This window comes from Aristolochia californica, unplaced genomic scaffold (assembly GCF_029961685.1).
Source record: "Aristolochia californica isolate CCGP_79_NKW_82.1479 unplaced genomic scaffold, dmAriCali1.0.hap1 SCAF_13, whole genome shotgun sequence".
NCBI classification, from domain to species: domain Eukaryota; kingdom Viridiplantae; phylum Streptophyta; class Magnoliopsida; order Piperales; family Aristolochiaceae; genus Aristolochia; species Aristolochia californica.
Window position 1 is genome coordinate 10261327 of NW_027181804.1, and position 16358 is coordinate 10277684.

Sequence of the window (16358 nt, forward strand, 5' to 3'; positions counted from 1 at the left end):
TATATTTTAGAAAAAACTAGAAATATTTTTCCTGTGATACATATTCCCAAAAAAATTTTAAATAAAATCCTATTACTTTTAGTGACTTATTAGAAAATTACAAAAAATATTTTAAAATTTTCTTAGGAAAGTTAAATGGACATTTTATTACATCTTCTAGGGAAATAAATAAAAATTAATAATCAATCTAATATATTATTATACTTATCGACAAATTTTTAATCAAATAAAATGTCAAAGACAAAATTGCAATGAAAATTGCATCATGCTAAAAATATTACAACATAAATATTTATTCAAAAAAATTTGATACAGTTTTCTACCCCATCTTGATAGGAAAATCTTACTTAGAAAATTATATGATTTTTAATAAGGAAAATATTTAAAAAAAACATGAGACACTAATAGTTCATAGAAACTTATTTCTATAAAATTTATTTTTAATTTTTTCTAAAGCTAAGAGGAAAGAGTGTTTAAGGATTTTTTATTTTTTTTACTTGATGATCTCACACATGCGAAATCATTTCGCGCGGGGAGGGGGGAGATTATTTCTCCCCTAATTTCTCCCCTGGTTCTGGTTTTTCGTCGAGACGACGAGGAGGGAAGGGGGTTACGGCGCCGGGGATGACGGTTGCGATGGAGGCGGTGGCGACGAAAGCGGGGACGGAAACAGAGGTGACGATGAGGAGAGGAAGAAATCGAACGGACGGCCACAGAGGCAGCCAGCGAATAACTGTCAATGGCTGTAAAGGCGGCGACAAGAGTTCCCCCCCCCCGGCTCTTGCTCACGCTCCCGTTCCCCCGCTCCTTATCCGATACCGATCCTGACTCACCTTGAGCCGGCTCACGAGTCGACGAACTGAACCTAGCTTCGATTGAGCTCGGCTCGTTAAGGTAAACGAGCCGATTTCAGAGCTTGAAGTCCATAAATAACGAATTGAACCGAGCCAAACTCGAGCCGGCTCGGTTCGAAGCCACCCCTAGTATGACGTCTCCCACTTCTTTTATTTCAAGTCTAGGCTTTGTTTCGTCTTTTTCTTGGGAAGACAATTTTGCCATAAATAAGTCTATTTTAACGCGGGAGATCCGACCTGCTCTGATACCATGTTTAAAACCAATGTGCTAAAAGGCTCGAACCTTTTAGGAAAACAACCGCACGGATCTTATACAAAAACTGACCCCATCGATATAAATATCTTAACATAAGTCATTAGAGGACTTAAGTGGATAGTCACATTCACTAATTTTCAATTTTTCTATTTTTTCCCTTGCTCAAGGAAGGTCAATTTATCTTTTTTTTAACATTTTATACAGTTTGGTTTAACCCAAAGGATAGTACTAATACACAAAACGTATTAATACGATCCTCGATATTAATATTGGCAACTTTGGTTGAGATGTGAGAGGGTTCACTTCCCTACTAATTTTCTAAGGTCAAGTAATTGACAAAATAGTCTACTACTAATTTCGTTCCAAATCAGTATTCGAGGATATGGGCCAAACCGCTAAAGCCAAAAGTGGTGTACAAGCAACATTGTCAACGGGGTACAGATTAAGCAAAAAACCAAGGGGTGAGAGTTGAATTTTGGAACATTTGCGTGGCTGAACCGAAAAGTGAAATTTATTATGTATTCAGGCCGGATTCAGCTTTTCCTTCTTGAAAAAGCTACATAAATCTTGATCCAGCTTCTGGTCTTACTCCACTTGACTCCAGCAAACTCTCCATGTCTCTCGCAGAGGTTGAACACTCAGTCACATGCATCTGCTGTTCCGCATATTCCGGATTTTTAAGGTGACTGAGACGACGGCTGATTGAGTAGTTGTTGATGGCTGAATTTGGATCTCTTCGAGTTGCGTCCGTGAATATGTTACTCGGTTGATTTATTCGGCAATTGATGGGATTGGTGGTAGGCGATGGCCACCATGATCGGAATCAGGGATGGCCTTTCCGCGCCAAGCGGCGTCAACGCACCGTATTCGCCTGCTAAGGACAAGGCTGCCAACAGGGGGGCCTACATTAGTCGCAGTACGCCGCTGCTGCGCCGCGTCAGGGTATTCGTAGGCGCTGCCGCCAAAGTCAGGATATTGCTCGGTGCTTGTGTGGTGATTGCACTTATGCTTATTATAGCCAGAGCCGGTTCTCTCATGGGATGGAATCCTCACTCCACTTCTTCTGTCTTTTCTTCCACCAGGTTAACTTTCTCTTAGCTTGATCCTTTCTTTTTTACTAAATCAATTTTCAAATGTTTATGTAGCTTTTCTATTTGAAGCTGCTTTTGCTTGCTTTTGTTTTCTCTTTATGCCTTTTTTACTCTTAATTTGCCTAGTGATGTGCTAATCGCTGACTGCATCGGCGGGACTGGACAGGAAGATGTCCTGTATGACAGTGGGTACAGGCATTTTGAACTTTGTAGAGGGAAAGACGCACATCTGTCTCTTCCACACAAAGGACATCTTTATACAACAATTCCTTGCTCATATTCTAGCGCTAGTACCGTTTAAAATCTGAGGAAAAAATCGTTACCAAAACCTGCAGTTCCACTACACCAATTGCTTTCGGGGAAGTGAAATAATTGCCTTCTTGTAGGGATGGGTTCAAGTATCTTAATTCCGTTTTATTTTTTTTAGTGGGTATCGTGATCAACATATGGGGGATTTCTTTTTTTAGTTAACAACTTCTGTTTTATGATTATGTACATTTCCATTGTTCTTGAATGGAATCCATTTAGCTCCAAACAGCTAGTCCAATATCACAGAAAGATGATGGAGGTGCATCAGTTTGAGTTTCTGGCTTGTTGAGTCTTTGAAGGAGCAAAATCGTTTGGCTTTTCTTCTTGTTCCTATTGTTGGTGGGTGCTATCTGACACCATACCAAGCTGGTTGTCAGCAATGTTTAGGAATCTTTCCTGTGGTCTGAGAAAAATGCTATTTGAATTTCAATCTCAAACTGATTATATTGCTTGCTGGGATTTTAGTAAGAAAGCTTCTCTGAGGATTTTGTCTTTCCTTTTACAGGGGCGGCTACACTGTTCTTATTAATACTTGGAAGCGCAATTCCCTTCTCGAGCAAGCTGTTGCTCACTATGCTTCTTGTAGTGGGACAGATGCTATACATGTAGTATGGAGTGAAAGTGATCCCCCATCAGACAGTCTAAAAGCCTATCTTAGGAAAATTGTCCTTTCAAAGTCTCAAAGTGCTTACAAACCTAACTTCAGATTCGACCTAAATGAAGAGGATAATCTCAACAACCGGTTCAAACCAATTGAAGACCTGAGGACAGATGCAATTTTCTCAGTTGACGATGATGTGATTGTTCCATGCCCGACTTTAGATTTTGCGTTCAGTGTGTGGCAAAGTGCTTCTGATACGATGGTTGGATTTGTTCCTCGGATGCACTGGTTAGATGCAGAGGTAGGTTATTTCTGCAGTCCTATTTGATTTTGGTATTTATGTAAAGTTTTGTTATCAGATGTTTTAACTAAGTGTTAGTTGAACTTACCATGTCTTCAGAAGAGTGTAGATTTTGGATCAGACACCTAGCTCAATGGTCACATGAGAAGGTTTCTTGTGCAATGTCTTGCCTTTAACTTTCACCAAGGGCATGGTGTTTAGTATATCTCTCACCAAGGGCATAGTGTGTTCACCAAGGGCTTGCGGGGTGGTGTATGTTGCAATAAGGGCATGGGATGTAGTGTATTTCCATGAAACTTGCGTTATACCGTTAATCCTTGATTAGGTAAAGGATCAGTTATAGCTTATTTAGTTTTGTAGTGTGAAATCTGTTTCTTAGTATATATGCACAACGGCGGTGTGTGACACAATGTTCAGACTTTGTCGGTTTTTGAAATTGAAGAGGATTGCTATGAACTCACTTTCTTTCCATAATACTTATTAATGTCATATGCAATGTTGCCATCTGCATTCTGAGGGATGTTACATTTTAACCCTTTTAGCATCTAACTAATCCAAATTACTACTAGTATTTTTGGGTCTGGGATTCATATAATCAAATGAACATGGAAACAGAGTCAGTGCGTTGGTCCTTCTTTGCCGCCATTCTCTTTACCTGTTATTACAGTTTTTCATAAAATTAAATGTTTTCTAAATTCTTTTACTAGTGGTCATGAGAGGGAAAAAACTAAACATTCAAACAGATAGCCTCTAGGATTTTTAGTGTATTGTAGGTGGTGTTCTAAACTATGGTTTTCAAAGAGGAAGTAATTGGTCGTTAGTGCCTGAAAATTGTCAATTTTTATTTTGTTTCTTTGTTTCATATAGAAGGATGGTGTGACATATTACACTTATGGAGGATGGTGGTCAGTTTGGTGGATGGGCACTTACAGTATGGTTCTCTCAAAAGCAGCTTTTTTCCATCAGAAGTATTTGGACTTGTACACCTACCAGATGCCTTCATCTATACATGATTATGTAACCAGAGAAAGGTACATCTGATCTCTGCTGTCCTTGTATATTTGGTTATTTCTACTTGGACTTGTGCACCTAAAAGTGGCTTTTGATATACATTATTATGCAACCAGAGAGAGGTATACTCAATATCTGTAGTCCTTGTGTATTTGTTCATAAATATGTGTTTATCTGTCTATGCATAAACTAGCTATATTCCCTGCACAGATTTCCTTATGTTCATGTTTATCTAAACATGGGTTATTTGAGATCCCGGCTGAGTGAACTAGTCCAGCTGAAGAATGAACCATATGTGCAAATTGGTGGTTACACAGGAGCACTTTGAGCACCTGTACACGATGGATGGACATTGATCCTGTCAAATTAATTTTATGACTTCGTCCACCATTCCTCCACACACACAAAGAGAGACACGCCACTGCCATCTTTTTGTTCCATGCCACCACCCAGACACACAGTTTGCCTCTGTAAAAAATTTGGTGGGGAGAAGTTGTGAAACTGTTTCAGCTGAAATAAACCAAATTTTCAATGGACAACTTCTGTATTACATTTAAGAACTTATGCACTGTCATCTTCAAACCTATTTTAATTATTTTCTTATGTTCTGTTTTCCTATTACACAGAAACTGTGAAGACATTGCGATGTCACTACTTGTTGCTAACGCTAGTGGTGCTCCTCCTATTTGGGTTAAAGGTAAAGAAATTTGAAATTCAAGGGGTGAAATCCCCAGAAAGAGGTCTGTGCTATATTTAGTAGTAGATGTATTGAAATAAAAATTAATTTTTTATGTATCTTTTCGAAACTGATAATTTGTTTGCATGTATTATCAAAGTATTTTCCATGCATTTCTCATAAACATATTTTTGTTTTTGAACAAGTGCTGATTTGTATGAATCAAGCTACACAGATCAATGTTTAGTTTGTTTTTGTGAGAATAGCAGGATTTGTATGGCCTAGTTAGGATTGCTTGTGGCTTATTACGCGTTTTTATTAAGGAGATTACGTTCTAGTTGATGAACTATAGCTTTGACAACATGCTCACTGTAAGAAATATTTTACTTTTGTGCAGGAAAGATATATGAAATTGGAGAGTCCGGCATAAGCAGCTTGAAAGAGCACAGCAAACGGAGGAATAAATGCCTTAACGACTTCATATCCCTCTATGGGTCGGTTCCCTTATTATCTACAAATGTGAAAGCTGTAGATGCCCGGCATGAATGGTTCTGGTAGGCTGCCATTTGGTTATTGAACTCTGTAAGTTGATGTGTCTTTAAGCATCGGCGGCCATTTAGTGCCTGCAGTTGGTTGAGTAGAGAATGGCCGGTGACATACAAGGATGGGTGCATTCAAAGAGGACTGATTTGCTGGTGCCAAACCGTGCTGAATTGTCACAAATAAAGAGGAAATCATGCTGATTTCCGTCCTTTTTTTCTGGGAACTATTTGTTCTGACATTGCTGTGACTTGTTTACCTCCGGTTTGTGAGTGTAGATGAGCTGATAACCTTTATTTCTCCCATTTTTCCTCCGCAATTTCCAAGATATGGATTCAGTTATTTGTAAAAGTTGAGCAGCATTATTCTGATATTTTTGTAAGAGTTTATAACAAATTACTTTCGGATGTGAAAAATGCTCCTACTCCATTTATGTGAAAAAAGAGGCATGTGGAGGTACTCCCATCTCCTATGCAGTATGCAGGTAAGCCATTGCCCGGAGTATGAAGGAAGAAAAGAGGGGGTTTAGTTTAGGGGTGGTTGTGATTCGAGCCGAGTCGAGCCTGAACCTGTTTATGTTCAAACCGAAATTGATTTAAATATTTTGAGTCGAGTTTCGAGCCGAACCTCGTCTCGAGCCTAAAATTGTTATTGAACTCGAACCCAAAAAAATTTAACCGAGTTCGAGCTGAGTTCAAGCTTCAACATACATTTAAAATTTTTTAAAAAATATATATAAAATTTTGCATATAATTTACATAAAATTGGGTGACCTCTACATAAAATTAGGCATAACCTATATATATATATATATAATACAAGTATAAGATTGGGTATGACTTCTATTTAAAATTGAGCATAATCTATGTATATAATATTTATATAAAATTCGGCATGACTTCTAATTAAAATTGGACATAATTTATATACATAATACCTGCATAAACACTCCATAAAATTGTCTATACATTCCATAAACACTCCATGAAATTGTTTATGCACTCCATACATTCCATAAAATAGTCTAAATATTCCATACAATGCATAACATTATGAATAAACTCCATACAATAATCAAACACAACAAAATTAAATGAAATATTACTATTAATTTACAATCACCCAAATAAAAACTATAAATCATTTAAATAAAATCCTATTACCATTAGAGACTTACTAGAAAATTACAAGAAATATTTTAAATTTTTCTTAGGAAAGTTAAATGGACCTCTTATTACCTTTTCTAAGGAAATAAATAATAAACAATCTAATATAATATTATACTTATCGACAAATTTTTAATCAAATAAAATGTCAAACACAAAATTTTTCTATGAAAATTGCCTCGTGCTAAAAGGATTATATCATCAACTGTCAAATACTTATTCAAAATTTTTCTATACGGTTTTCTAGCCCATCTTGGCAAGAAAATCTTACTTAGAAAATTATATGATTTTTAACAAGAATTTATAATTAGAAAAATAATTTAAAAAAATATGAGGCACTAATTGTCCCTATATGTTTACTAAAAATATATTTTTAACATTTATTGAAAAAACCACTAATAGTTTCTAGAAACGTATTTCTACTAAAATATCTTTTCAATTTCTTCAAGAGCCATGAAGAAGGGACAAAAAGTTTTTTTTTCCTTGTTTATGATCTCGCACGTAGGGGTGGCTTCAAATAAATTATATATAACATTATGCATACATTTAAAAAAAATAATGATAGGGGGGGTTCAGGATTGAATTTCAATAATGGATTAAAATGCACCAATATTAATCTTTTTTACTCCAATTGTTGTCTAGCTTGTTTTGTAATTTTTGAATCTGGCCAGAGATTTACTATAGCCTCCTTAGTGAAAATTTATATTCTAGGAAAAACTAGAAATATTTTTCCTATGATACATATTCCCCAAAAAAACCTTTAAATAAAATCCTATTATTATTAGCGACTTATTAGAAAATTATAAGAAATATTTTAAAATTTTCTTAGGAAAGTTAAATGGACCTTTTATTGCCTCTTCTAGGGAAATAAATAAAAATTAATAATCAATCTAATATATTATTATACTTTCGATAAAATTTTAATCAAATAAAATTTCAAACACAAAATTGCAATGAAAATTGCTTCATGCTAAAATTATTACAACATCAACTGTTAAATACTTATTCAAAAATTTTCTATACAGTTTTCTAACCCATCTTGGTAGGAAAATCTTACTTAGAAAATTATATGATTTTTAATAAGAATTTTTAATTAGAAAAATATTTAAAAAAAACATGAGACACTAATAGTTCATAAAAACTTATTTCTACAAAATGTATTTTTAATTTTTTCAAGAGCTATGAGGAAGGAGAGTTCAAGGAAAAAGTTCTTTTTTTTTTTTACTTTATGATCTTGCATGTGTGAAATCATCTTCGCGTAGGGGAGGGGGGAGATTATTTCTCCCTTGAATTTGCTGGTTCAGGTTTTTCGTCGAGACGACACGGAGGGAAGGGGGATATGACGCTAGGGAGGACCTGTCGTCGGGGATGATGGCTGCAACGGCGGTGACGGAAGCGGCGGTGACAGAAGCGCTGACGACGAAAACAAAGGCGACGACGAGGAGAGGAAAAAATCGAATGGACGGCCACAGAGGCTGCCGGTGAGCAGTTGTCGACGGTGGTAGAGGCGGCGACAACAGCCGATGGGAGGGGCTCGGCGGTGATGAGGGGAGGAAAAAAATTTCCCCCCTCGCTCATCTCACGCTCTCGCTCCCGCTCCCCTGCTCTTGACTCGATACCGATCCCAACTCACCTCGAGCCGGCTTGCGAGTCGACGAACCGAACCTGGCTTCGGTTGAGCTCTGCTCATTAAGGTAAACGAGCCGATTTCAGAGCTCAAGCTCGTTAGATAACGAATTGAACCGAGCCGACACCGAGCTGGCATCAAGCCGAACTCGAGCCGCTCGAAAGCCTGCTCGGTTTGTAGCCACCCCTAGTTTAGTTCCTCTTTAAGCCCCATGCAAAACCAAGTAAGAGTGATATCCATTTCATCTACTAAAAAAAGGATGTTGCCATGCATGGTTCTAGAGAATTTAATCATTTCAATCTCTCACATACGGGTCCTATTACAACCAACTCAAGGATTTTCTACAAATCATAATCAAACCAATCAAAGATCTCAAATCACTCAATTAAAGAAAAAAATAAAGGCAAAATCAAGATCTAAAATGAAAGGAAGAAGAAATGAATGATTGGACTCTAATTTGAATTGATTTAACTGCCCTCTTTACATCCATTTTGTACAATTTGAACTTCACGTGACAAACATAAGCTAAAAAGATTTGAATATTCTCTAGTCTTGCCATGGGTTCATAAGTTTCTTCGAAAACAATCCCTTCTTCTTGGTTATATCCTTTGGCAATTAACCTAACTTTGTTTTTCACTACTTAGCATTCTTCATTTGCTTTGTTCCTAAAATCCCATTGTGTTCCTACGACTTGTTGATTCTCAAGTCTAGGTACTAGAGTCCAAATGTTGTTTCTTTCAAATTTTATTCAATTCTTCTTGCATTGCCATGATCCAAAAATCATTTTTTTCCGACTTCAACAAAGCTTGTGGGCTCAATTTGATAAATGAAAGCACTATTTGCCATAGCTTCATGAGTTGCTTTTCTAGTTGCAATTTTGCTTTGAGGGTCACTAATGATTTGTTCTAGAGGATTATCAGGATCTTGGTTATTTGGGTCATTTAGGTCATTTGGGTTCTCTTCTTCAGGTTGAGTTCTTGGGGATGAATCGAAGGAGTTTCCCTCTTCATCATCGGAAATTGGAGTTGTAGTTGGATTTGGTGAATCAGATTCATCAAACTCAAAATGAACTGACTCCTTGACTCTCATAGATGTCTTGTTATAAACTCTATATACTTTGCTATGAGTAGAATAACCCAACCAAATTCCTATATCAACTCTAGAGTCAAACTTCCCTACTTTTTCCTTTGGTTCATTTAATAAGAACAATTTGTATCCAAAGGTTCTAAAGTAAGTAATGTTGGGAAGGGTGACCATATACAACCCATATGGAGTTTTTTTAGAAGAGACACTCGGTTTATGATATAGCATGCAGTGTTTACTGCTTCAGCCCAAAACCTATGTGGCATGTTGTATGCGAGAAGCATAGCTCCAACCATTACAATTAAGGTTTAGTTTCTTCTTTCAACAACACCATTTTTTTTAGGAGTTTGAGGAGCTGAAAATGTATGGTTTATACCATGTTTTGTGAAATATTCATCGAAGTGTGAATTTTCAAATTCTCCTCCATGGTCACTCCTAATTATGACAATGTTATAACCTTTCTCTTTATGAACTTTTTCACATAGTTTGTCAAAGGCCAAAAAAACATCATCCTTATGGGCTAGGAAATTTGCCCATGTGAACCTTGAATAGTTAGCTAGCACTACTAGGGTAAGACGTTTCCCATTTTAGGCTTAAGTTTTGAGTAAGTCCAACTAAATCCATGGGGACTAGTTGAATAGGTCGAGAGGATTAAACTACATTCTATGATTTGAAAGAACTTTTGTGTTGTTTTTCAAGTTGGCAAGCATCACAAGGTTTCTCTCTTTCAAATTTTTATTTCGGCAGTCCTCTCACCAGGTTTTTCTTCACTAGTTTTTTCAAGGAATCTATTCCTATATATCCTAGTCACTTATGCCATAACAAAATTCAGCGATTTTCACACCCAAACTAAGTTGAGGGCAAATTGACTATCTTCACTACATAGAGATTCTTATTTCTCTGTCCCTCTAGAACTAGTTCATTTTTTTCGTTCTTTACTAAGCATTTGTCCTTTTGAAATGAAACTTTGTTTCCTTTATCACAAAATTGACTAATGCTAAGTAAATCATGCATCAACCCTTCTACATAGAATACATCGAATATGAAAGAGGTCGACTTATCAATTTTAAAAATTCCGTTAATGGTGCCTTTGCTATTGTTCCCAAATGTTACATGATCATTGTTTTTAGGTTTGAGTTCAACAAACCTCTTCTTATCACCGGTCATGTGCCTTGAGCAACCGCTATCCAAAATCCAAACATTTTTTTATGCCTTGGCTCGGAGACAAACCTACATCACAAAAAATTTAACCTTCAGAGATCCATTTTAAGTTGGGTCCCTTTGGAATAACATTTGATGCACTAGGTGCTTTGGGCTTCCAAGTTTTTTTGCCCAAGTTCTTTTGTGTTACCACAACCTTTTCGGTTGTCTTGGATACCCAAATTTGTTTTGTGCCATTTGCATTTTCAACTTTGCAAATGTGGGTTTCGTGACCCACCTCATTGCAATAGTGGCATAGAATGTAGAAATGAAAGAGAACTTCTAAATTTTTTTTTTTTTTGTTTTCTTCCAATCTTTCCTATTGGGTGTGGATTTGAGAGATAAAATTTTGACTTGTTGTTCTAAGTTTAAGCTCTCATTTTCAAATGCAAGTCTATCACATGATAGCTAGTTTATCAATTCACTATGTCTTGAAGCATTGGCCATGACTTTCATTGGTTTCATTAAAGATACTAAACTCTTCTTTGAGCTTTGCAATCTCGTGTAATTGAGCTTTATATTTGTTTTTGATTTTATGGAAAAGAGAAAAACTTCATTGACTTGATGTAATTTGAGTACATGAACACCTATTTATAATAGATGAAAGTAGTAAAGTACAATTACAATTAAACTACCCTTGTCCCAAATACACCTAAACTCTAACTCTTAAAAGATAAGTCCTAGCATAATTAAATAACTCAACATAAATAGAAGACTAACATAACTAAAACACCTTTAAACTGAAACTCTTCTATGAGACCTCCTTCCATATTAATTTTGGCTCTGCAAGACTTCTTATTGTGAGAGTCATATAAGACTCTTCCATATTTGCTCTTCAACACTCCCCCTCAAGTTGGAATTTATAACTTCAGCTTGCAATGAAAAGGATTTTTGGTCTTCAATTTTCTTTTGCTGAAAAAAAATTCTTCACAAATATAATGCTTCATAGATGCAAAAACTTCATCTTTTGTGTTCCCCATTTCTTGAATATTTTGGTCACATAAAAATTACCACAACATATAGAATAAAATACCTTTTTCTATTACCTCTTCTTCTACTTCTTCCCCTCAAGCTGGAAGGTAAAGTCCGTGATCTCAGCTTGAAACAAATAACATAGGTATAGTAATAATCTCCTCCATCACGGTGCCCCAAGGATAAGTACGAAACTTGACACAGACTCTCAAAAGGTAAAAATGGCTGATAAAAAATAAGTCAAAACCAACCTCAAATGATTTTGAACAAAAATAGAGACAATAATCACTAAAGTAGATAATGCATATCATTCACAAGATAACGACAAAAAATCCAAGGGTACCAACAAAAAGTCTCAATGGATTTAAAACACCCATATATATAAAAATGACCAACAAAAGCAAGACACCAAAAAGGTTGGTCAAAGGAGGTAAACGAGAGTCAAATAAGGATGGTAGGAGAAAGGTAACCAAAAAAAAGGGGCAAGTGAGATTGAGATATTTTCTTGATATTTTTTATCAATAACAATAACTCTAAAGTGACACAAAAAATTCGGCTTAAATTCGAATTTTTGAATGCAACACGATACCAACATGACCTTTGATTCTTCCAATGTGAATATATACTTAAATATAAATCAGATTAACATAAAATTTTCTTCTTTAGAAACTAGACTTAAATACCTTTTATCCAAGTATAAATTATATTCATAAAATATACTTCTTTTGAGATAAATAATCTGATAGATTTTGGTCCTTGTAATCTGGCTTAAATAAGTACTCTTTCTCTTTTTGCCAACACGACCATTGACTCTTCCAAGATCAAAATATCCATATAAAAAATTCAGATCAAGAATTTGTTGAATAGGTAAGAAAATAGACTTACATATATTTTATTACATATATAATTCTTCGTATAAATTCTAGTTCTTGATAGCATAAAATTGCTCAAAATTTGTAGCTTTTGCTATTGCTTGAACCTCTCTTGCAATCTGATCGTTGCGGCCTCAAATATTCATTTATCTTTGTAGAAAACTCTGATTGCCATAATTTATTTTTCTTTGAAAATTAGACTTGAATATCTTTCCGTCAATATATAATATGCAATATGAAATGCTCATTATAGAGGTTAGAATGCAAAGAAAACAATTAGTATAAGGACTTAAAAGGAAAAAAAAGATAGATATGAACCTAAACTGCTAGAGATAATAGATTATAAAAAGGCTCACATTATCTTTTTGGGTTGACCGAGTCAACTCATAGAACCTGCTCTAATACCATTTTGAATTTATGGAAAAGAAAAAAACTTCACTGATTTGATGTAACTTGAGTACATGAACACCTATCTATAATAGAGGAAAGTAGTAAAGTCCAATTACAATAAAACTACTCATGTCCCAATTACACCCCATGCTCTAACAATTAAAATATAAGTCCTAGCATAATTAAATAACTCAACATAAATAGAAGACTAACATAGCTAAAATACCTTTAAACTAAAATTCTTCTGTGAGACCTCCTTCCATAATAATTTTGGCTCTATAAGACTTCTTATTGTGAGAGTCATGTAAGACTCTTCCATATTTTCTCTTTAATATTTATCCTTATATTTGTTTAGTCTATGAATTGATTTTTCTAATGACAGTTCAAGTTTGGCTTCATAGTCTAAGTCGCTTACCTTTTCGGAACAAGTAGACTCATCATCTTCAATAGCCATGAGTCCAATATTGTTGTCTTCTTCTTTTGAGTGGCTAAACTCTTCATCTATAACATCGTAAGTTGAGATCAAAACCTTCTTTTTCTTGTTCTTGGGATCTTTTCTTGTGGATGGGGTTTTTCCTTCAGGATTTGGACATTTTTTCCTTCTATACCCGGGATTCCCACATTCAAAACAAATATTAGTTTTTCTAAAAGATTTGTCATTTTGAGTTCTATGTTGGCATTTTTTTGAAAAACTTCTTTTTTCCTACAACTTCTTTGAAGATGTCTAGTGATAAAACTCACCTCATTGAAGCTTTCTTCACTACAAATGTTTTTAGCAGTCACTTTGGTCTTAAGAGCAATGGCTTTTCTTTTGGGTTGTTCTTCCTCAACTTCTTCAGGTTCCATATCATATGTAAGAAGGATTCCTAATAGTTCTTATGAGCTCATTGTCCTAAAATTTACATTCTCAAGGATGTGGTCTTCCTCGTGTCCTATGAGTTTGGAAGCACCTTGAGAAACTTATTTGGTAGAAGATATCTCAAAGTGGCATTAAGTTAAATACCTTCCCCACATCAAGGAGGTGGTAAAGAATGTAATTTACTGGTCTTATCATAAGGATGGCACAAGGGTGTAATTAAAGAAGATGGTGTATGTCTACTTATATCTTTTCCTTTTGAGAGCTTGTAGCCCTAAGGGCATTGTAATCATTGTAAACTTCCTTCTTCAACTATAAATAGAGACAAGGCAAGGGGTAGATATTAAGTCTCCCATCTTCTATCTCCAATTCATCCTTAGAATTTTCGCTCAAACTCTATCTCTCTTTCTCTCCATCTCCTTAGTCGTCCCTCTCTCTCCTTTCTCCTCTCTTCCTTCTTCTTCTCTTTTTATTCTCCACTTCTTTCTTTCTCTGCTTTCTCACCCTTTTGATTGAAAACCTTATCATGGGATCCTAAATTCAATATGGTATCAGATCTATGAATTTAGGATCGCGATATTAAGATGGTGCTAAATTTATTTTTTCATCAAAGCTTCACGTGGATTCTTTTGTGGGTAAAGGAGCAAAATTGAGATTTTGGCACATTTAAGATAAGTTTGTTTTTTTCCCTTATTTTCTTTGAGATGTATACTGGTTCTTAATCTTAGAAACAAGGTTAATGAATGATTATGCTCATCATATTTGGATTAACCACTAAAATTTGTTAGAATTTTGTGTTCGGTTTCTCTTAAACACATTGCGAGTGTGGTAGAGAAGAAGGTTTATATCTTACTGTTGTTTGGATGCTTGAAAAAATTATTTTTTGGATTAAGACGATTTTTCCTATTGCTAACATGAATTATTTTGTTCATTCTATGGTAAATTTTTTGGAAGCTTAAAAGATTGGTTTTCATGGCTGTCTTCATGGTTTTTCTCTCCATTAAGTGTTGTTAATTGATGCAAGGGGAGAGTTCTATTGGGAAAGGTTTTTTTTGCTGGTTTAAGAAACGATTTTAATCCTTTATATATTGATTTATCTTTTGGTATTCTCTACCTATAATAATTAAGGCAAGAAAGGAAGTCAGAGATTGTGATTTCTTTGGTAAAAGTGGTGCCAATGACCAAAAAGGAAAGTTTCCTTTTTTTTTGAATGATGCTGATTTTAAGCAAGATCTTCCATGATTTGGTTTGATTTTTGAAACTCTTCATTGATTATGAAATACATGAGATTTATTAAGATGATGTGGGCCACCATGTGGAGTAATTAGCTCCTTGATTTAGTGCATGTTTGAAGTTTGTCATCAAAGGAAAGTTTTCTTCTTTAAGAAGATCCTCTAAGTTGTCCAAGATTTCACTTGCCTCTACAATTCTTTATTAATTGAGAAAGATTTGGAATCAATTATATGATTTGGATTAGCACGTGGAGTCAAAACCTAGATTACGTGCATGATTAAGGCCTTGGTTTGGTTTGACTTAGTGTGAATTGTTGATTACCTCAGTATCCTCTCTTCTATTATTGGTCACTTGATATAATGCATTGAATATTCATTAGTGATGGATGAAGAATATATGAATATGAGTGGTAAAAGTGACTTACATAAGATTCCCACTATACCCTTGAGGGGGTTATCAAATTACTTAAGTTGAGCTCAGTCGATTAAGAGGTTCCGTATCACTAGAGATTTCTTAGAACATTTAACTAAACCAGCTCTAACCATAGATGAAGATGATAGTTCCTATATTAAATGGCTTACGAATGACACACTTGTCATTAGTTGGCTAATTAACAACATGAAGTAACATGTGACAAATAATGTTGTTCATCTTGAGACCGCAAAGCATATATGGGATACTTGTTCCAAGTTGTACTCTAGCACCAAGTATTTACATAAATTATATAATGTGTTTCAAAATATGTTTAATACAAAACAACGAGAGAACTTGCATGAGTACTTGTCTAGGTTTCGAGGGCTGATTCAGGAGTAAAAAATTGTTTAGCCTTATTCCATAGATATATCAATTCAAGAAAATCAACGAGAGGCCTTTGCAGCTACTATTTGCTTGTCAAATATCAAGTTATATCTTGAAGTGGCCAAAACCCAACTCCTTAGCTCCTCCGCACTTTCATCATTCAATCACATAAGTGCAACTTTACTTTGGATACCAAATCCTTCCATCACCTCTCATACTGAAGTATCATCTGCTATGTACTCAAGAAATAGGGGTACATCTTCTACCATCTGGGGGTGCGGTCGAAATTATAGTAGAGGTTGAGCAAGAGGTGGTAGAACTGACTTTGGTTCTTCAAGGTTAGACAACCAGGTCTGCACTCACTGTGGTGGATTGAACCATCTTGTGGATACATGTTGGAAGCTTCATGGCAAACTAGATTGGGTCATTACCAACCAAGCCTCGGTTCAAAATGAGAAGAATGCATGCCGATCTAAGTCACATATAGGAAAGAAGATTCTCACGATGATGATTATGAACTCT

At 35.4% G+C, this 16358-nt stretch overlaps 1 protein-coding gene across 1 annotated transcript; it reads left to right on the forward strand.

Moving 5' to 3' along the window:
- Nucleotides 1-1717: 1717 nt before the first annotated feature.
- LOC137948551 (glycosylinositol phosphorylceramide mannosyl transferase 1-like) lies at nucleotides 1718-6036 on the forward strand. Its single transcript, XM_068794638.1, has 5 exons — nucleotides 1718-2192; nucleotides 3016-3412; nucleotides 4280-4443; nucleotides 5050-5120; nucleotides 5497-6036. Exons 1-5 carry the CDS (start codon nucleotides 1915-1917, stop codon nucleotides 5655-5657), a joined length of 1071 nt encoding a protein of 356 aa, XP_068650739.1. The 5' UTR covers nucleotides 1718-1914; the 3' UTR covers nucleotides 5658-6036.
- The last annotated feature ends 10322 nt before the right edge of the window (nucleotides 6037-16358 follow it).

Bases quoted from the DNA above. Each gene is read 5' to 3' on its own strand.
- LOC137948551 (XM_068794638.1), top strand. From the start codon at position 1,915: ATGGCCACCATGATCGGAATCAGGGATGGCCTTTCCGCGCCAAGCGGC. The intron at 3,413-4,279 runs GTAGGTTATTTC...TGTTTCATATAG, and splicing joins TGCACTGGTTAGATGCAGAG to AAGGATGGTGTGACATATTA. The intron at 5,121-5,496 runs GTAAAGAAATTT...ACTTTTGTGCAG, and splicing joins TCCTCCTATTTGGGTTAAAG to GAAAGATATATGAAATTGGA.